The following is a 21,756-nucleotide window of genomic DNA, read 5'->3' as shown; positions in this document are numbered from 1 at the left end:
CTTAATAAAGTCCTACAAAGGCCTAGGTACCTACAAGAATTACACAGTTCTTGTTAATATAACCTTTGGCACTTCAAACAATAAGTATACTTACACAAGCAATAAATGATGATGAAGGAGAATAAAAACATGTCGACAACCAATTACAAACAAAGAATACATAGAATGCAAAAAATACCTACAACAAATTTTAAAATTCTTAACATAGAATTTAGTCTCCCATGTTAAAATTCAAAATACAAAATAATATTGGCGTTCACATATAGTGCCCTTGTCAAAGTAGTGCAGCGGTCAGGTCTCTTTTTGTTGCAAATGGCAGTAGCGTACCTTGTTGGCTCTGCTGTTGCGTCTCCTGTTGTGGCGAAGGCTTCTTCATCATCGCGGTACACCTCTCTGCGGGAGGTTTTCTTTTTGCAGCGCAGCTGCCTGAGAGGCTCAAGAGATTACCTTTTTGGATCCCTGCCCTTCAAGCCTCTGAGAGCTTTCACAATGGCAATGACAAATACAGTAGCAACCTCTGGACAGCCCGCACTGCAGAAAGACGCTTCTTCCTCAGGTATTCAATCGTTTTCCTTTGAATTCTTTTTTCTAAAGAAAATTAACACTGCTGCTTAGGAAATAGAGCTTCCTCAGGAGTTTTCTTGGAAAAGAAATATTCCTCAGGAATTTTCTGGCAAAAGTAACTATTATTTCAATGGATAATCCAAAGGTTTACAGACATCACTTGTTTTGTGTAGTAATAGGTGTAGAGGTGGAAATATGTACTCACCTTATACTTTCTTCAGCAGGGCCAATGCAAGCACTTATCTCATTGTCAAATAAAACAAATTTAGAGTCTTTGGGAAGGAGCCTTGCTGAGCTTGGGTGAGTCAGCATCATATTGTAATAAAACATAAAACACTTTTAAACAAAAAAACATCCAAAATTACGTTTGGTTCTAAAACATTATTCACCCGATGGTAAGATCTCTGTTAAAGAACTGCAAAACCCACCACACAGGTATACCATTGTCTCCACTGGAGGCACTGCGGTGACACTGGAAAAAGCGGGCATTGCTGTGAAGAAGGTTGAGGAGCTCACTGCATTTCCGGAGATGGTATGTAAAATAATTGCATTCGCTTTTCAAGCAAATTATTCTTTCATTAATTAATAATTATATACACATTCAAGCATGCCATAGTGCCAGCACTTTCCATGCCAACATCACACCACATTGCTATTAGTTAGGGTTATGCACGATTAGGGTAAACACCTATGGGGGTTTAAACTGAAACATGATGCTATGGTGTTTGCATAAACAAGAGAGAGAGAGAGAGAGTTAGAGAGATAAGAAAATGCTAGACAGAGTGATTGCACGACTCAATGAATATTGATTGATATCTAGCCTTCACCAAGTACAATGATTTAATAGCCTTTGGAGGCTCATCTAGATGACATCATTGCTTATGTCAAATAGGTATAATATCTAGATGTTCTAACCATCCTAAGAGTGGTTTCACACACACACACACACACACACACACAATATCTAGCCTTAGAGGCTGTTCACACACATAAATGCACACACACACAAAGTGGACACACATAACATCTAGTCCTAGACGTTCACACACATAAATGGACACACACAAGGATATTCACACACAAAGTGGACACACACATGAAGCTCCTGAACACCCAACAAATTCCCCCTTGGAGCAAAGGTGGGAGTGTGATGAGGAACCTCTAATAGTCAGGAATACACATGCCCCATCTTTGGTCTGAACTTGGCATGTTCATGGCTGTTGGCTTAGAGGCTCATGTGACTTGATTCAGAGTCTAGTAAGCTTGGCTGAGAGGCTGGTGAGCATGTCCTCAACAGGCTCCGAGGCTCAACACTAGCATGGCTCAAAGGCTTATCCTAGCATGGCTTAAAGGTTCATGTAGCTTGTCCCCAACTTAGACTCAGGGGCCAAGGTAACTCTGGGAGTTAGTGAACCATGACCTATACAGGTTTCATACACAATAATCCCCCCTTGCTGTGATCAGGGATAACAAAGTACTATGGGAGATGGGTGACTCAAAGCAAACCTAATATGGGCAGAGTACCCCCCACACACACATTATTTATTCATATTTTGGGGGACTACCTGGACAAAGAACCCCATGACATAAACACACATAAGAAACTAGAAGAAAGTGTTGGGGAAGAGTCCCTCCTCAATTGTGATGGCATTGTGCCTTTTTGCGACGGCGTTTCCATGCTGTGGTGGCTTGGATCCCAAGTGCAAAAAGATTGAATGAAATATTTGTCAATGAAGTGTAAATGGCCAAGAATACATTGTATATGCCAACATGTGAGCAATGCCTTAGGGAAGTTTGGGTGTACCGTGTAAATATACCTTAAGGATCTTCTCCTATCAAGGAAAATATGGACCTGCAAAAATCACAGGTGGCTTCTTTGTTGATTCTGACAAGCTTGCTATCTTGCTGGTTTTTTTTTCTGCCTTGGCCTTTAGGAACCGCTGCCCGCTGCAAAGCATCACTAGTCTGATGTGCCGACCAATACTGCTGCTGCTCACAACAGTGTGACAACTGCCAGTTGGTGTGTGTGGAGAATGAGGTGAGCTTGAAGTCGTTGGCACTCGCAGCGTTTGCTGACTGGGCAGCAACCAGGGGAGAAGCAGCTGGTCAGTAGGACAACTCTTAGCGTTTCAAATGAAGAGTCTTGTATATTCTGTCCTCTGCGCCTTCTTTCTCTACTTTGCTATGTGATGCTGCTAGGGATGTCGTGTTGAGATTGATGCATTGCTGCATTGTTGATTGTTGCTTGCTCTTTGCAACTATGCTTGTCATTGTTGGTCGGCAGTGAGTCCACACACGCTTCTCTCTCTCTCTCTCTCTCTCTCTCTCTCCTTCTTCATAAATGGCCGATTTTGTCTGTGTTTAGTGGGTAGCAGCTAATGCTGGGTTGTTGCTTGATTGCTGCTGCTCTACTTCTTTCTCCTGCTGCTATGCTGATGGAGGGCCGTGGATGCTATGCCTTGTTCCTTAAGCTTGGAGCTTGTTGCCTAATGCAGAAAACCCTCAAATTTGTAAAAACCCTAAAATGTGAAACCCCTTAACCAAAAGCTAATGAGAGCTGTGATACCATATTAACAGATTAGGGTTAGGTTTATGCAGGATTAAGGTAAACACCTATGGGGGTTTAAACTGAAACATTATGTTATGGTGTTTGCATAAACAAGAGAGAGTTAGAGAGATAAAAAAATGCTAGAGAGAGTGATTGCATGACTCAATGAATATTGATTTATATCTAGCCTTCACCAAGTACAATGATTTTATAGCCTTTGGAGACTCATCTAGATGACATCATTGCTTATGTCAAATAGATATAATATCTAGATGTTCTAACCATCCTAAGAGTGGTTTCACACACACACACACACACAATATCTAGCCTTAGCTGTTCACACACAAACGGTACACACATCCATGGACACACACACACACACACAAAATGGACATCAATTATGATGGGTACTTGAATAGGAGATCCTCATCGCTATCAAGGTTGGGAGTAGCACTGCTTGGTCCGTTCTTGAAAAACTGGATTTTTCACAACAGCCATAGCACTCTGACGATTTGTACAGGAGGCCTACAGATTGGAAGACAATATACACATATTTAGAACACTTGACTAAAGTTAACAATGGAAATACTGGAAATAAATATTAGCAACATAAATACTGGAAATACCAAAATACACATGAGACCAGCACTGTGGCCGGAAAGGCTCCCCTTCCCCTCAATACATTTGTATTTCTTGGAGTATTTATTTGTACAAGTGTCACGGGCCAAATAGGCTAGATTTCTCCACACAGGGAGTGAATACAACTTAAACAAATTGGTTCAAGTTGATGAAGATGTGTTGGTCGGAGAAGTCTCAAATCACAGGCACATTCCCACCTTCACTGGGTGCACACCTGTCTTTCACTGGTCTTCCAGGATCATGTACCAACAGGCACGTCCGTACTAACACAGGCCAAGGGATACACCGCGAAGGGAACATGGCTTGGTTCTCTCAGATAAGCTTTGCTCCCAGATTCCCTAGTGTGTCTAACCTTCACTGGCTCTCAGAAGCTCTGAGGGCGCGGTTAGCACCACCACACAGGGAAATACTAACCACACCAGGAAAACTTCCTGAGCATGGTCAGCATAAACATGCTTTGTTCTTGCACTGCACAAAACTTAAAGAATTCTTTGAATTTAATTTAACAAATTTTAGATTTACACAAATGAGAAACATGAGGGTACTTGGTATAACAAGGGGTAAGTGCAACAGGTACAATTTAGCGAGTATAGCACACATGGGCAGTAAGTATAGGCAGGTATAGTCTAATAGGTACAATCCACGTGGGCAGTAGGTACATGCAGGTATAGTTCAGCAAGTACAGTCCATATTTCAGCACGTGTGAAATTTAGCAGTAGGTATAGCCCAGGCGATGGAGAAAATGTAGAGATTCAGCCCATGGAGAAGCAAGCGATGGAGAGAATGAGGGAGATAGCAGGCGATGGAGAAAGAAATGCAGCTAGTCTCCCCACGTGTGAAAAATTACTAAATTCTCTCATGCAAAAGCTTATCCAAAGGTTTTTTAAAAGGTTACAAAATATTAAAGGTTATTTAAAATGCTCATGGGCACCCTACAAAGATAATGTCTAGTCCCTAATTTAAATGTGTGAACACATTGGCTTATAAATATTAAAGTTGGCCATAACTTATAAATTTTACATTTTAAAAAGGAAAAAATGCTAATACTTACCACCTGTTTATATGCCACACCAACGAGTTAGCAAACAGTACTCCACGGTACATTGGGGCGTCCTCGTCCAGTGTACTGGCATGGCATAACAGGCAAACACACGTAAACAAGTCATGCAAAAATAAATTTATGCATGTAGACATAAATGCATGCAGACATAAATGCATGTGCACATGTAATGGACGAAATCTCCCTTTCATGAAACTTGTACAAAAAGTTCCTGTCGGGCACAAAACCGACGCGACAGAAATATAAATATGTCCTAGTCTTCCTATGGAGTGACAGTCCCATAGGTAAGACGCCATCCTTGCCATACACGGGTGGCACCAACAGGCTCCCATCCATACAGCATGAAGCACGTCACACGGGTGGCACGAAACTGGTTTCCGTCCATGTGACGCAGTACTGGTCACACACGGGTGGCACTAATCTGGCTCCCGTCCATGTGACACCAAAAGACTGGCCCTTTCACATGGGACACTGGCTTGGCCCCATGTGAACATGGCACAAATCTGGCCGCTCTATGGAGTGACAGTCCCATAAAAGTGGCTCCAGAAATGGAGATGGACCAAATGGTGACATCCCTCCAGGCTTCTAAACAGTTGTCCTCAACTGAAAAGCCTCACAATATGCTTGCAAAAGCTGAGGGTAGTCAGTAAAATAATCCTCGTCTACCCACTTTCCATCAATTGGCAAATAATTTTAAATTTCACAAGGTATCTCTTGGAAAGCTTCCCATGTGGTAACTTTCTCTCCTTGTGAAATACAATCTGCTTTGGCTGGAGAATCTCCTCTAGCTCATCAACCTGTGGCGGATCTCCTGTGAGACAGGCTCCTCTGGATTTGGCCCCACATACTTTCGCAAAAGACTCACATGAAAAGCATTGTGAATCTTCCAATGGTTGGGTAAAGTAAGTCTGAAGGACACTTCATTAATCTCGTCAACCACTTTGAAGGGTCCATAATATCGAGTAGAAAGCTTTGGATATGATCCCTCTCGTCCTGGCCTCTTCCGAAGCCTAGCTTTCTCAAATTTTAGTAATACCCAATCACCTTCCTTGACTTGCATGTCCCTTCTATGCTTGTCAGCAGTCCTCTTACTTGTCTTGTGACCTTGCGATGGCTGTCCGCACTTGAGCAAAGGCTACATCCAAGTCACGCACATACTCATCAGCTTCAAAAATCTCGTCCTTTGTACGAAGGATGGGTGGCAAGACCACTCTGTCATAAATAATCTCAAACGGGGCCTTTCTCGTGGAGGCATGAACTGTGTTGTTGTAGGCAAACTCTACAAGTGGAAGATACTTCTCCCACGCACTCTTTTGATCTGCCACATAACACTTCAACAAGTCCAACACGGCTGAATTTGCAGCTTCACTTTGGCCATCCGTTTGGGGGTGATAAGTTGATGAAAACTCAAGCTTAGTGCCCATGTTATCAAATAAAGCCCTCCAAAAGAGGCTCGTAGTCCTGGGATCTCTATCCCCAATGATGGACTTAGGCATACCATGATGCTTGAATATGCGAGCAAGAAAAAGCTTCACCATATGATCAACTTTAATGGTTTTCTTGATAGGCAAGAAGTGAGCTTGCTTGCTAAACCTGTCCACAAGGGTCCAAATAGAATGATTCCCATGCTGGGATCTACGCAAATCCATAATGAAGTCCATAGTAATGCTTTCCCATGGCTGCGACGAGGGAATAGGCAATGGCTGAAGCAAACCTGGAGGCTTTTGCTTGTCAAATTTCACCTTTTGGCAAGTAATATATGCGTGTACATATGCCTCAATGTCTTTACGCATGCTTGGCCAAAAAACAAATAGAAATCTCTCTCAATCATGCGTGTAGTAGGCATGATACCTCTATGACCAGCATAAGGTGGAGCGTGACATTCCTCCATAACCTTTGGACGCATATCCTTCACCACACATGAGGAGTTATTCTTCATAAGATAACCCTCTTTGATCACATAAGAGGCATGTGAGTGACCAACCATCAATTCAGTCCATATATGGCAAAAATCAACATCCAAATGATACAAATCTCGCATAGTAGATAAGTCCCCATGAGAGGCCACTGAAACGGCAGCCACATAAGGCCTCCTGGACAATGCATCTGCTACTACATTCTTCTTTCCTGGAGTATGTACAATCTAAAAATGAAACATGGAAAGAAAGTTTGCCATTCTCATCCGCTTCTCCGAGAGCTTTGTTTGAGATAGAAAATATCTCAAGCTTTGATGATCTGTCTTGACTACAAATTCAGCCCCAAGAAGATAATGCTTCCATATCATTAAGGCATGAACTACAGCCAAGAGTTCTTTTTCATAGATGTCCATATGAAGCTCGACATCATGCAATCGACAGCTCTCATATGCAACTGCATGACCTTCTTGATTTAGGACAGACCCTTATACAATTCCCAGATGCATCACATTCCACCGTGAATGGCTTTTGTAAGTCGGGAATAATCAATACGAGTCCATGATAGCATTCTTGAGTTGCAAAAAGACATCTTGCTCCTTTGAGTCCATTTAAAAGTAGCTTTCTTCGTCGTGAGATCATGTAAAGGCGTGGCAATCATAGCAAAATGCCTTATAAAGCGCTTGTAATATGAACATAACCCCAAAAAGCTATGTACCTCATGTACATTTTGCAACTCTGGTCAATTCCGAATGGTATCAATCTTGGCAGGATCCATTCTTACACCATCCTTGGATACAATGTGGACCAAATAGTGTATCTCTGAAAGAAAGAACTCACTTTTCTTGGCATTAATGAAGAGTTTATGCTTCCGCAACTCTTCAAACACTGTAGCCAAATGAGCACTATGCTCTTGCTCATTCTTGGAGAAAACCAAGATGTCATCAGAGAATATACCTGTGAATTTTCGATGGGTTGATCCATCATACGATTGAATGTGGCTGGGGCATTGGTGAGACCAAAAGGCATCACAAAAACTCAATAAATCCAAAAGCTGTCCTGAATGCAGTTTTGTGGACATCCTCTGGCACCACTCGTATCTGGTGATAACCACTCTTCAAATCAATACGGTTGAAATAAGCCGAGACATCAAGCTTATCCAAGATGTCATCAATGTGTGGGATTGGAAATCGGTTCTTCATGGTAAGCTTATTTAGAGCTCTATAATCCACACACATGCGGAATGACCCATCTTTCTTTTGTACAAGAAGCATGGGAGAACAAAAAGGTGAGGAGTTTGGTTGAACCAAACCTTTCTCCAAAAGCTCATTAACCTGCATCATAATCTCTTCTTGTTGTGCGGCACTCACACAATATGCGGGTTTGTTAGGTGGAGAACTACCTGGCACAAGATCTATTCGATGATCCTCGGGCCTTTGAGGAGGTAGTTCACCTGGCAATGCATCAGCAAAATAGTCTTTGTATGCATTAAGAAAATTCAGTCTATCCTGAGTCAAAACATCCACATTTTCATGACTTTGTTCAGTGTTATCACGAACAAAAACCAAATACGCGGAAAGACTCTTTTTCATTGCTCTATTAATCTGGATGTGAGATACAACTGGAATAGAATCCCCTTTCTTGCTAGCATCAATAACATGCATGCGGCCTTTATATGCATAAAGAAAATTATGTTTGTCTTGTACTCTTTGTAGGGCTCAAGCCTATGATGCCATGCCTTGCCAAGCAATACATCACATCCATTAAGAGATGCAACCAAGAAATGTTGATGATCAAGATAATCCTAAATATGTATGCGCAACTTCCCAATAAGTGGGGTAACCTGCACCTCTTTACCAACAAAGGCAGCTTCTGCTTCAATTTGAGGCCCCATGTCCTCAATCTCTATGCCCAAGGCGGTTGCCATCTGGGTAGAGATGAAGTTATCTGTTTCACAATCGTCAAACATAAATAATGCGGGCTGATCCTTGATTTGGCTCCATGCTTTGCATACCATCCTCTCTTTGACATCATGCTTCGTGTTTCCCTGCACATTGGGAACGGCATGCACATTTGCCTTGGGTTGCTTGTCCTCATGCTTTTGTTTGCGATTGGGGCATTGCCTAAACATATGCTCTTTACTTCCACAAGAATAGTATTTCCCCTCTCTTGCATATTGCTCCCTTTGCTCGGGAGTCAAGCCAAATTTGTTCTTCTTTGGCCCATTATCCTTGTGTGATATGCAGCGGAAGTCTTTGTATTGGTTGATCCTGTCACACAATATGCTCACACCGTCTTCTGTATCCTGAGTTTCGTGAGTTTAGCAATCCATTTCATTACTTCAAACTTTAAAGAGATGAGAGAGAGAGATATGATAACTGTACACCAGATTGGGTCTCGAATTACCCACTGAAGGGCCCCCTATCCCGATAACGAGATAGTATTTGCTTTATTACTTTAGAGAGAATGACTTTGGACTGTAGATAAGCCGAACGCAAGATGTCGGAGGATCGGAGAGCGGCTGATGTGTACACTGCTGTAGAAACACCTCAATGACTTGATCTCGAGCCTATGCACTCTTCCCAAGGGCATGAGGAAGGGCTGCACACCTGAGGCTCAAAGAAGAAGAAGGTGGACTGTTCTACACATTGTTAGAATGCTGAAAACACATATGAATGCTGTGTTACCTTCACCAGATGACTGCTGAATGTGTTGATGATGCATAGAAGGCTGGATACTGATGCAAACAACTGTTTCAAGGCTGGAAACTGCTGTAGACTGAACCTTCAGGGCTGGAATCTGCTGTGGACAGAAACGCTGAGGTGTGGAGGATGCTGTGGACTGAAACGCATGTGAATCAGGGACTGCAGGAGCTGCTGCTGTACGGCATGCTGAATTCAGGGCTGAGAGAGGCTGAAGACAGGCACCTAGGGCTGGGCTGAAGCTATGGATCTCAAGGGGGCTGGAGAAGAAAGCTTATGGGCACTAGGGCTGGATTAGTCTTGGGCTGAAAGCAAGAGAGAGGAGAGCTCTTAGCACAATGAAGACTGAATGAAAAACTAAGCTCTATGCAAGCCTATTTATACTAACTGGAGGTTGGTCATTTAATAAAGTTAATATTTATAAATGCCCAATAATGCAAATAATGATAAATAAATACTAATAAATATGGGAAAAATACCAAATAAATCCCAGTAAATTCCCTAAGGCTTTGGGGATGTTCTAAATGATGCACAGGCATATGTATGCATATTATTATGCAAGATGCAGAGTGCTTTTTGATGCAAACCCTAAGGCTTCTACTGACTCTACATGCATGAATGATTCTCTCCAAGTGGGTTAAGGGACTTGACTGACTGACTGACCCACTAAGGCTGAGGAATGACCTACGTAGTTCGTGCCTGACTTATCCTGGATTGAGGATGTACAAAGGGGTCACGGCGTACGACAAATATCATCCTATTGGGTTCTAAAACTGTACAACTGCTGCACTTTTGATGATGAGCCATCTTGTCACCATGCACTGAGTGCAGAGTGCATGTGACACCTTGGATGACGTATTTTCAGCTTTACCTCCCTTTTGGGCTTCCCGAAAGCTCTTTTTAGGTGGCTGTCCACCTTTTTGTAGGTTTGGGACAGTCCTCTCTTTGCCCTTGGAACCACCTTGATCTTGCTTGATTTTAAGCACCAATTGCTCCGTAGCAAGAGCAGATGCTATAAGCTGTTGTAAACTGTGTTTCGGGTGCGATTCGATGCCCGAACGGTAGGCTGGTTGCAACCCAGAACGAAACTTTCTTTTCTTTTTATCTTCGGAGAGTTGCATGAAAGGAGTAACCTTGAGCAAAACTTTTCAAAATTTGCTCACATACTGTTGCACACTCTCATTATCCTTTTGGTCAAGCCTATCCCACTTTTGGGTGAGTGTATGCTCTGCATTTGGAGGCAAAAATTGGCCATAAAATATGTCCTTCAACTCTTTCCAAGTGCAAATGGGGTCTTTGGTGGTCTTTTCAGTGATCCACCAATGGGCAGCTGTCCCCTTCAAAAACATGCTTGCATGACAGATTTTGGACTTCTCAGTGAAGTCCTCTTCACTGAATGCAATATCAAACTGAGCCACAAAAGTAAACACCTTAGAGACATAAAACTCCCCATGATAGGTATCAAACTTCATTGACTTGTCCCCTGCCTTGAACTCCTTGAGCTTTTTGGCATGAGGCTCAAGTTCTTGCCTCTCTCTTGCCCTTGTCCAATGGGGCAGCTCTCTTTGCATGAGCTTCATGGGCAATCTAAGCAAAGTGACATGGGCCTTTTGTTCTTGTGGACCCACTGCATGTGACTTCGCTGAAAGATGCATTGTCTCACCACGAGACAACTCAATAGGCAAAGTCTTTTGGCTTGCATGCTGACCACTATCCCCATGATGTACATACTTGGAATCCATAAGGCCTTCAGCATGCATGAATCTGTTTCCTCCTGTGCCATGAGGAGTGGATGCATGGCGAGAAGTGACCGATACTTCTTCTTTATGCAAATATGATCTCAATCTTTGAGAGGTTGGGTCTCCATGTCTCAAACGGGGTGGATTCTTGAACATAAGCTGTCCATCCTCTTCTTCTTTTAGGTCACCCTTTCGGATAAGATAAGAGAGTGCCAACTTCCTTGGCTTCTTGCCCACTTAACAAGCCATAGACTCAAAAGTCATGTCCACCATAGCATCAGCTTTCTTGGCTTCTATGACACTTTGTACATGGCGGTCTTCATGCAAGAATTTCAGCTCTGGCTCTTTTGCCTGCAAGAGTCTCTTCATGTGCTCCAACTTAGCCCTCAATGCATTGGGCTCTTCCTCATGCATGGGCTCTTTACCACGTGATGGTTGTCCATCAATGCACTGTCATAAACTCTCTCAAGAGGCTTATGCCTTCCATGCAATGCATCGGAATCCCGTGAAGCACTTGATTGGCCCCTCGAATTCGGCACTTCCAATGGGTTGCTACATCTCTAGTCGGCCAGCTGCATACAGTCGGCTAGCACACGTGTGAAGTCGGCCAGCAGCAGAGAGAAGCAGGGAGCAGTCGGCCAGAGCTAGAGCACACAGTCCTGCAGTCGGCCAGCATACAGAGGTAGCCGACATGCACATGACAACCTCGTGTCTGGATCTCCTCCCCAATCTGAGTCACTCCATCCTTGGAGTCCGACTCCATCCATCAACCCTCCTCGTGTAGAAGAGTCCAATATCCTTTGTCCTCTGCAGATACCGTAAGATCCACAATCCTGCGTCTCAATGAGACTTCAACGGCGTCTGCATGAATGAGCTCAATAGCCCCACGGAAAAGCTCAAGTCCAATATGGTGTTCAGCAACCAGATCAATGAACCAACCAGCTTCCGATACAAAGAGGCATCAACTGGCTCACAAGGATCATTCACTGTCAACTTGTGTGTTCGGGTCCATCGGCGACGTAATAGGCTTGCAGTTCTCCATCCCAAAGGCCTTAAGCAACTCATGAACATACCGCTGCTGAGAGACAAAAAACCTCTGGGTCTGCCAGATCTCCAATTCCAAAAAGAAGTGGAGTAAGCCTAAGTCGGTCATCTCAAACTCCTTTGACAAGGAAGCCTTCGTCACGGCAATGTGCTCCACATGACCGCCGGTGAGAATGAGATCATCCACATAAAGGATGATTAACGTAACCATGCCGCGTTCTCGAAAGAGATACAGGTTGTGATCTGCAACCGATCTTTGAAATCCAGTCCGGAGAAAGAAGGAATCAATCTTCTGATTCCAAGCCCTGGGAGCGTGTTTAAGACCATACAAGGCCTTTCTTAACCTGTAAACCATCCCTTTTGATCCTGGAACCACAAAGCCTGGAGGTTGCTCAATATACACCTCCTCTTGCAGGTCACCATTAAGGAACGCAGATTTTACATCCATCTGATACACAGGCCACCTCTAAGAAGAAGCAAGGACAAGAACGGTCCGAATCGTGGTCATCCTCGCTGTCGGTGCAAAGGTATCCTCATAGTCGATGCCTGGCCGCTGAGCATAACCCTTAGCTACGAGTCTGGCTTTGTGTTTGTCCACCGACCCATCTGACGCATATTTGGTCTTAAAGACCCATTTGACACCAATGAGTGACCGTTGTGACGGCCTCGGTACCAACTCCCAAGTGTTGTTCTTCTCGATGGCATCCAGTTCCACTTGCATGGCTTTCCTCCAAGTATCCTGTGCAAGGGCTTCCTTGACGGAAGTGTGCTCTTTGTTCCGCATGATACAAGACATCAAAGCATAGTTTACTTGTAAAAGCTCCGCTGAATGACTTTTGTCACGGACTCTGTGTGATCTTCGAGTTCCATCCTGTGTGGTATATTCGGAGGGAAGCTTTGTGACACCTGACTTCCGAAGGGTGTCCACTAACCACCTGGGTACTCGAAGAGAACTCGGAGCCTCCTGTTGTTGCGGGGGCTCAACCTCATGAACTGACTATGGTTGTCCAGCTGGAACAATAGACTGGGAATCATCATCAGAATCCTTTGGGTCTCCAAGAAGTGGTGGCTCATCAACAGTGGAAACGGGAACATGCTCATCAAAGACCACATCCCTGCTGACAATAATCTCATTCCTCTCTGGATCAAACAACATGTATCCCTTGGAAAGAGAGTTATATCCCACAAATATAAGCTTTGGGACTTGGAGTCGAGTTTCCCCCTCTGCTTCTTCGGAATGTGTACAACGCATCGCTCCCAAACACACGGAAATGGGAGACATCAGGTTTCCTGCCAAAATATGCCTCAAAGGGAGTCATGCTAGGTACTGAAGTCGTTGGAGACCGGTTGAGGATATGGACAGCCGTCACCACAGCCTCTTCCCAAAGTGGACGAGGAAGATCACGATGCTCCAGCATCGTCCTCACCATCTCCACCACAGTCCTGTTCTTCCGTTCTACTACTCCATTCTCTGGTGGCGAACCTGTATTGGCCAGTTCCCTCTTGATGCCATGATCTACACAAAATCTCATGAAAGCATTTGAAGAGAATTCACCTCCTTTGTCAGCCTGGAGAGTCTTCACTTGCAGTCCAGACTCTTTCTCCACCATCACATGCCACTCCTTGAACCGAGCAAAGGCTTGGTCCTTCTGAGAAAGGAAATAGACCCACGTGAATCTGGAACAATCATCAACACATAGCATGAAATATAGAGATCCTCCCAAGGATGGTGTCTGCATTTAGCACGTATGCAAGAACTGCAACGTCCTTGCATGTTGCCAACATTTGGCAAGACAACACCATCTGGTCTTGGAAAGCTCGCCGCAATGCATCCACATTTAAGTGGCCAAACCGAAAGTGCCTCAAGTCACCAACTTGAGAACCTGTCAATGAGGAGAGTGCAGAGAGTTTGTAGATACCATTCTCCATGCCGCCTTCCCAAACAACCTGGCCAGTCTCGTGATTACATTCCACTTCGGGGGCAACAAAATGAAAATAAAGATAAAACTAAAAATAGTTCAAATTCCCTACATGACCGTAGGAGAATCCTAGATAACATGAAGGATTTCTCTAGCAGCTACTCTTCATTACTACCATGTTTGGTTGTCCTGAAATCTGCAATAACAGCTCTACCTCTACGGTAGACTGTCCATCTTCCTTGTTTCCTTGCTTCGTATACTTTATTGAGTTCTTGTTTCCTGGTTTTTTAGTTGTGTGGCTGTGAGTTCATCCGCCGTCCACACCTTCGTTCCCTTAAGTGACCTTGTTTGCTGTGAGAGAGAGAGAGAGAGAGAGAGAGAGAGAGAGAGAGAGAGAGAGTTGTATTAACGTCTACTAGAGGCCGAACTCGACCTATGAGACAAATCAATGTACAACTGTCAATGTCTTTTGGATGTCCAGAAAAAAAAGGACAAAATGAACATGAAATAAACTGATGGAGCACTACTGCTAGAGGCTCAGTATGCAACCTATGTGCGCAGGGTATACAAGAATACAATGCAGATCTGTCTAGCTCCAACCAGTACCATAATGGGGGTGTATTATGAGAGAGAAAGAAAGAAAGAAAGAAAGATATATTAACGTCTACGAGAGGCCAAAGTCGGCCTATGAGACAAAAAATAATACAACTGTGTTCTTCCGGTCATCGGAAGAAAAGAAAGAAAAGAAAAAGTGTGCATGTGCCTTGATACAACTGTGAATCATCATGGATCGGTGGAGCCCATATACAAACAAAATAAGGGGGGGTGGGGATGTGGAGAGAGAGAGAGAGAGCTGTATTAACGTCTACTAGAGGCCGAACTCGACCTATGAGACAAATCAATGTACAACTGTCAATGTCTTCTAGATGTCCAGAAAAAAAAAGGACAAAATGAACATGAAATAAACTATGAAAGTACTGAGCTAGTGGGGGGGTGTGATGGATGGAGCACTATTGCTAGAGGCTCAGTATGCAACCTATATGCGCAGGGTATACAAGAATGCAATGCAGATGTGTCTAGCTCCAACCAGTACCATAATGGGGGTGTAATACGTGATACATAGGCGATGGTGAGGCAAAAATACCTCGGAGCATGATCTCCAGGTGTGAGTGTAAGTGAGCTGGCCGCTCCTGGATATGGTGCTGATGTCGAGCCTGTATCTCTGTGATCTCCCTCTAATGTAGTCTGGATTATGAGAGAGAGAGAGAGAGAGAGAGAGAGAGAGATTTTATTAACGTCTTCCAAAAGACCGAACTCGGCCTATGAGACAAATCGGTTTACCTGTATGGGGTATCCTCTGTCATCCCAACAAAATGAAAAAGTAGTGAACTAAAAAGCTGAATCTGGGTGTGCAATAAGTACAATGAGTGGGGGAGGGGATGAGCTCTACTACTAGGAGAATGCAAAGCTATATGCATGGAGTATACAATCATGATATGCAACCTAGCTAGCTCCATCCTGTACCATACTGGGGGTATAAAATGGTATACATCAATGAAGGGGGAGAAACTCAACGCTCCAGAGTGGGTGTCATCACGTATTAACAATACTTTGGAGGACCTTGAGTGGCTTTTTTTATCGGCTAAAAATGAAGAGGGATGTGTCTGGTTTGCTAGAAGGTAGAAGTACTCCATGGCAAACAAGCATGGTCGTTAGAACCTCTGCTGATTTGAAAAGACCATTTGGGAACATTTCTATGGACTTCGTTGTGAACCTCTCTCCATGTGCACACAATAGAAATACAACTTGCTTGACCATTGTTGGTTGGTTTAGTAAGTTTGTGATGTTGAATTCCTATAAGGTCAATGTCACAGCTGAGGATATTACCCGTTTGTTTATTCAATGTAGGTATCCTATTAGTGGCCTTCCTAGAACCATAGTTTCAAATAGAGTTACAAAGTTTACATTACACCTTTCACCCATAGATGGATGGTTCGACAAAGATTCACAATCGATTGGTGTTTTGTATCCTAAAGTGCTACGTGAATGGTAAGCGGGAGCAATTTTTTTTCTTTGATACAAGGGGTGCTTAATGACTTGTTTCTTTGTCAATTGGCAGGACATGTTATGAGGACACTTTATGAGGCGGCCTTTGGATGGCCTTTTTAGTCCTCGTTGACAAGAATTATTTGGAAGGTCCTAGAGGCCAACAAAGTGACCGAGCCATACTATGAGATTCTGGAGTGTGTCAAGCTAAGATTGGCCAAAGCACAAGAGGCTTACACATGGTAAACCAAGAAGAATTTGGAAGGACACCAAATTTTCATAAGGAGATTGGGTATACCTCCAAATTATGAAGCAATAGGTAAAGCAAGTGGACAAGGGCTGCCCAAACTGGTTTAGAAGTTTTGGTCCATTCTTGATCATTAAAAAATCTATGAGACTTTGGCTACCGCCTAGTTGGATACCTAGTTGGACATGTCATGGTTGAAACACTATACAGGACCTCCATCTTTGTATGTACAAGATGAATCTCAATAGACGTCATTGATGGAGCGGAAGTTTTAGTTCCGGAGCAAGTTGTCCATCACCGATTCAAAGATGGGATAGGCCACAAGAAGCGGTAGGGCTAGAAAAGAATTTCTTTGAGGAGTTACCTGGCATTGCTGATTGGAAATTAGGCACACACATAATAACCTTTGGATGAGCATTGTGCAAGTTTTGAGCCCTTAATCAAGGACAAGTCGCTAGTTGCCTGTTGGAAATCGTGGCTATGGACAGTGTGTGTGTGCGCGTGCTTGAGGGGGACCGCATGAGCCTTATTTGTGTGCACATGTGAAGGTCTAAAGGACCTTAGGAACTTTTGTGTGGTGGTGTCGAAAGGTTATTTGGTTGGTGGAAATGTAAAAGGTGAAAAGGGTGATTGAGAGAATCAAGGGAGGTGGAATGATAAGTGGAGATCTGCTGGAGTGACTCACAGAGGAGAATATGGATCTAGATGCTCCTTATGTGAGCTATGAATTGATGTAATGCCATGCCCTTTTTGAGTGGACTTTGCAATGGAATAGTGTTCTCTTGTGTGCCTACTTCTAAACTTATTTAGTGCTAATTACCTTGCTTAATCATGAGGGCAAACATGATCTATCAGCCTCTGTGGATCCAAGTTTTAACTTAACATCAGAGCTAGGGTTAGGAGGTTTAGGTTTAGGGTTTTTATACCCTTCTACCTATATTGTAAAGTCTACCGGTAGATGAGATTCAAGCTTCTTTGATGTAAGAAGAAAGACTCAAAGGTAATGCACATTCTCTGTGTCTGTACTCTACCCTTGTTGTAGAATGTTTCAGTTGCTGCTGGATGTCAAGGTTTGGTTCACCATTGGGTGCAGGAATGCAAGGCATTGATCCATGGGGCTGGATAGTAGACACAAAAAGTAATTTGCAATGAGGAACTTACAAATTTGGGTTCTGTGAGAAATGTTCTAGATTTAGGATGTGGAACAGAGAAGATCAGCAAATGCTTATCTGTAGAGCGGTATGGTTCATGGAAAAAGAGAGGATGAGGCTGCAAGCCACATGGTCAATTGACAAATTAGAGAGGACAAGTCTTTAAGCCTCGATTTGTTTAAATCAATGAGCCATCGTCAGTTTCTCATGATCTCTTCTATGTGATCCCATCACATATTCTTTTAGTACAAAAATTTGGAAATTGTGGTTATGCTTCCAAAATGTAAATAAATTGCTAATAATCATCTCAAAGTTTTAGAAGCGTCTTCTGTATATCTTAAGTATTTTCTTTGTTGGTATCAGCTCGATGGGCGTGTGAAAACCTTGCATCCTAACATTCATGGAGGCATCCTTGCAAAAAGAGATCTTGACTCTCATATGGGGGCTTTGAAGCAATGGAACATAAGTGAGTAAGATTTTGAATAGCTCTTTGGTTTCTTAATGTCTCAAGTTGAATAGAACATAGGTGAGTAAGATTTTGAATAGCTCTTTGGCTTCTTAACGTCTCAAGTTGCAGTTTTGTATCAAGGAAATGTATTAATTTGATGAACTGGGTAATGGTAAAGCGCCTAAATTGTTAAATTAATGATCAGACGTTGTGGCGTGTAGATGCTGATCTATCGCATTTCAGTTGTTAAAATTTTAGGAGGTGTACACCTTGGAACTTGAAAAGGCGACCTTTTGGGAAAGGTTTGTGTTGCAGGGGTATCGATGGTTTCTCTGTGCTGAAGCTGAAGGAAGAGCATAAGGCCATTACTTGGACCAGGAGAACTAGATGATTGGGTAGTTTGCCAATTGTTTGCAGCAAGGTTTGAGCCAAGAGGAGAGCACGTGCATCCATTGCTCTAGAGTGCCACGTGGTCATTCTCATTAGTGCATAGTTTTGAACCCTTTTTTTTTTTCTGGAAAAGAGACTTCTATTGAGTAAGAAAAAATTTACAAAAAGGGAGATTTCAGGTCAAGCAAGGGGGGGAATCTCAACCAATCTGGTGCCTTGTGCTGCCAACAAGGTCCCATATGAGTGGTAGTGGAAAAGATGCCATGATCCCACTCATGAACCGGGCACGCTTTCTCTCTGCAGCCCTGGAGGATCCCTGAATCCTGGCCCAAGTAGCCATGAGGCTGCGATGCTAGCAATGATCTCCCATGCAGTGTCCAACCTCTATGCTGGTGATATGTAGCCTAACTCTGGCAGGCCTTGAAGATGGCACGGCTGGCCCACTCCTTGGCAAATCCTCATGACCATATCTTTGTCGTTCCCCTCAAACCTGAGTTTACGGTCCGATAGTGTCAACCAAGCAATAGCACCAAAACAAATGTAGGCATCTCTCCTCATCCTTCCAAAAAGGTATGCTATTGCAATCCAAATCCTTTGTGCCTCCCTGCACTCCCACAAGCAATGGTAGACTGTCTTTGAAGCTCCTGCGTGTCTCGGGCAAGCTAGGCTAGCACCATCAACCGATCGCCCACTGGTCGGTAGAAAGATCATCATGTAGAGAAAGCCAAATAAAAGAGGAAATCTTAGTTTCCCTGCGTGATAGCCACAACCTCTGCTAAAAAGCTCTTTCAATGTCAAGGGTGATCCCATAAGCTTCCCATTGAGGTCTACGAGTAGGGACTCTCTTGATGTGTCCCTAAACCAGGTGTTTGGCATTCCGCACAGTATAACTAAAGAAGGGCATGCTTTTCATGGGGTAAAAGCATCCCTCCACTCCCGCTCACCGGGGTCCCAATGGAGGCATCTCATAGGACACCCATCATATAACCAGAGGCTCCCCTCAAGTGTTGTGCGCGAAGCATTCCATCATCCTCTGTGAGGCTCTTAAGCCTCTTCCAATCCAACACTGTGGGGAAAAGAGTTGCCTAGGCAGCCCACTGGATATGTGTGGCTGCCCCAAGAGGTCTACCATACTCATCCGAAATCAAGTCATTCCACACAATGGGTTGCTCGTTAGCCTCCTCAACTGACCATGGAGGTATATGAACCAAGAAACTCCTCATGCAATCCTAGGCTTGCAAAAGAGATCTCACCAAAGGTGAAGAAGGTGGTTGGTTCTCTGCATCCGAAAAAATAAAATGTGGGCTGTAAATCCAATCCCCTCCCTTAATTGGAGTGCACCTCGTAATCTACAACTGTAGAAGAAAGTCCTTCCAAGGCTTAGTGCCAAGAAGAAATCCTTTGACAACGAGCTTACAATGCAAAGCCTTGCACTGCACCTTAGGGTCGATGATGTTCAATCCTCCCTCTTGTAGCTTGCTTAGGCATGATAATGGTATCCCAAGCTACTCTCCGCGTAGTGTGTATTGTGCCATCTAATCGAGACCAAAGGAAGTTCCAAATAAGCTGACGAAGCTGGCCAATGCATCCCTTATGAAAAACCCATCAAGACGTGACAAACCAAGCAGTCGCCAACAACACTTGGTTAGCTACCAAGGCTCTAGAGGCCAAATCAAGCTTCCTGCTACTCCAATGGTGAAGTTTGCTCCATCCTCTCTCAATCCAAGTAAACCCCACATCCCATCCCTAACCTGCCTGCGGAGAGTCGCTGATTGAAAATCCCACTGATTTGTGTCAATTGATGGTGGCGCCTACTGCCAAACAAAACATCTCCAAGGTAGTGCGGAAAGCACCGATGCATGCTTGTGAGGCCTCCAAAAACACAGCAATATCATTTGCTAACTCTGCATGGGGTAACCTAAAGAAACCTGCTCATAGTCTTTGTTACTATAAGGTAAAGTAGTGGAGCTAAGGGGCATCCTTGCCTCATGGAGCCGGAGATCTAAAAGTGCTCACCGTGCCCCCCGTAGGCCAAAACTGTGATATGGGCCTCCCTATACATGCAAGAGACCCCTCTAATCCATTCCTAGGAGAAACCCATGTGTGGTATCGTGCCTTCCATGAAGCCCCAATGCACTTTGTCATAAGCTTTTTCAAAAGTCTAGCAAGAGAATGGCAAGGGGTTGTTGGCTAGATTTAGCCCACTCCACAGCTTCCCAAAATGAAAAGATATTATAAAAAATACTCCTTTCATGGAGGAAACCATTTTGTGTATAATGGATAACCCTTCGAAGAATAGGATAGGCTTAAGCCTCCTACTCATTGTCTTGGCTAAGATTTTGTAAGCAGATCCAAGGAGAGTTATGGGCCTCCATTGCCTAATATTGGTCTTGTCCCCATCTTTCGGGACAAGGTGGGTAAGACCTTCCGTGAGAAAAGGAGGCATCATACTTGGACACCACATCTCTTGTAGAGCAGTAGTAACCTCATCACCAATGTGATCGCAGAATTGTAAAAAGAAGAACGGGGAGAGACCATCATTCCGTGGGCATTTTGCCTTTTGAGAGGGCTTGCAAAGCATGTCTCAGCTCATCCTTCGAAAAGGGGGCATCCAAAGAGGTGCACATATCATTTGCAATAAGCCTAGACATGCACTCCCACACTTTCTGTTGTGCAATATCTCTATCCAAAGAGTGGGCATGTGCAGAGAGCAAGATCTAGTGAAAGTCTTGAGGCAATACTCCTCACCTTATTTGGCTAAGTGTGAAATTCTCCTTGTGAATCCTGCAAGCATCTCAACCCTACTATGCATAGGTCCATGCACTGAGAAAAACGGTTTGTTGCATTTGCCACCCATTTGTGTCCAAAGTGCTTAATTAGCATGACACCTATACTTGGCCACATGTAACTCAGCTCTAACAGTGGACAAGAGATTTGGGATGCAAGGGGACTTGGGATGCTTCTTGTGTTCCATCTGAAGCACGACCAACCTGCGTTTGATAGCTCGCTCCTTGTCCAAAGCCTCTTCTTTCTTGGCCAAAGCAACAAAGTGATAGTGCTGGCTAGTCCTCTGCAAGGCCAAGGCAAGTCTTTGCCAGGGGTGAGGATCATCACAAAGCCTCCAAATCTCTCTTACCTCTATTGAGGTCTCAACATCGAGATACAGAGAGTCTGGGATGCAAACATGAGGTGAAGCCTTCTATCTCCCAAGTTCCTTGAGGCACAAGACAATCGGGCAGTGATCTGATAGTACCAGGAAAGATGGCAATAGTACCTTGTCTATGTAGGCCCTAGTCATCCACATAAAACCTTTCCAACTGTGCAAAGATGCATACATCCCCCTGTA

At 43.8% G+C, this 21,756-nt stretch overlaps 1 protein-coding gene across 2 annotated transcripts in view; it reads left to right on the top strand.

Moving 5' to 3' along the window:
- Positions 1–259: 259 nt before the first annotated feature.
- LOC147607754 (AICARFT/IMPCHase bienzyme family protein) overlaps positions 260–21,756 on the top strand; it is an 82,296-nt gene continuing 60,799 nt past the window's right edge. Inside the window, exons 1-4 of one of the 2 annotated variants that reach the window (XM_086790171.1) lie at positions 260–556; positions 789–864; positions 1,000–1,096; positions 17,936–18,038. In XM_086790171.1, coding sequence (XP_086646297.1) covers positions 313–556; positions 789–864; positions 1,000–1,096; positions 17,936–18,038 — 520 coding nt within the window. In that variant the 5' untranslated portion in view covers positions 260–312. Of the gene's footprint in view, positions 557–785; positions 865–999; positions 1,097–17,935; positions 18,039–21,756 lie in introns of both variants that reach the window. The other variant, XM_086790170.1, reaches the window with a different exon arrangement.

The sequence above is a fragment of the Cibotium barometz genome, chromosome 54 (genome assembly GCF_041138505.1).
Source record: "Cibotium barometz isolate CiBa-2024 chromosome 54, ASM4113850v1, whole genome shotgun sequence".
Classification (NCBI taxonomy): Eukaryota; Viridiplantae; Streptophyta; class Polypodiopsida; order Cyatheales; family Cibotiaceae; genus Cibotium; species Cibotium barometz.
Note: the sequence above shows the minus strand (reverse complement) of the source record. Positions and strands in the feature narration are given on the sequence as shown.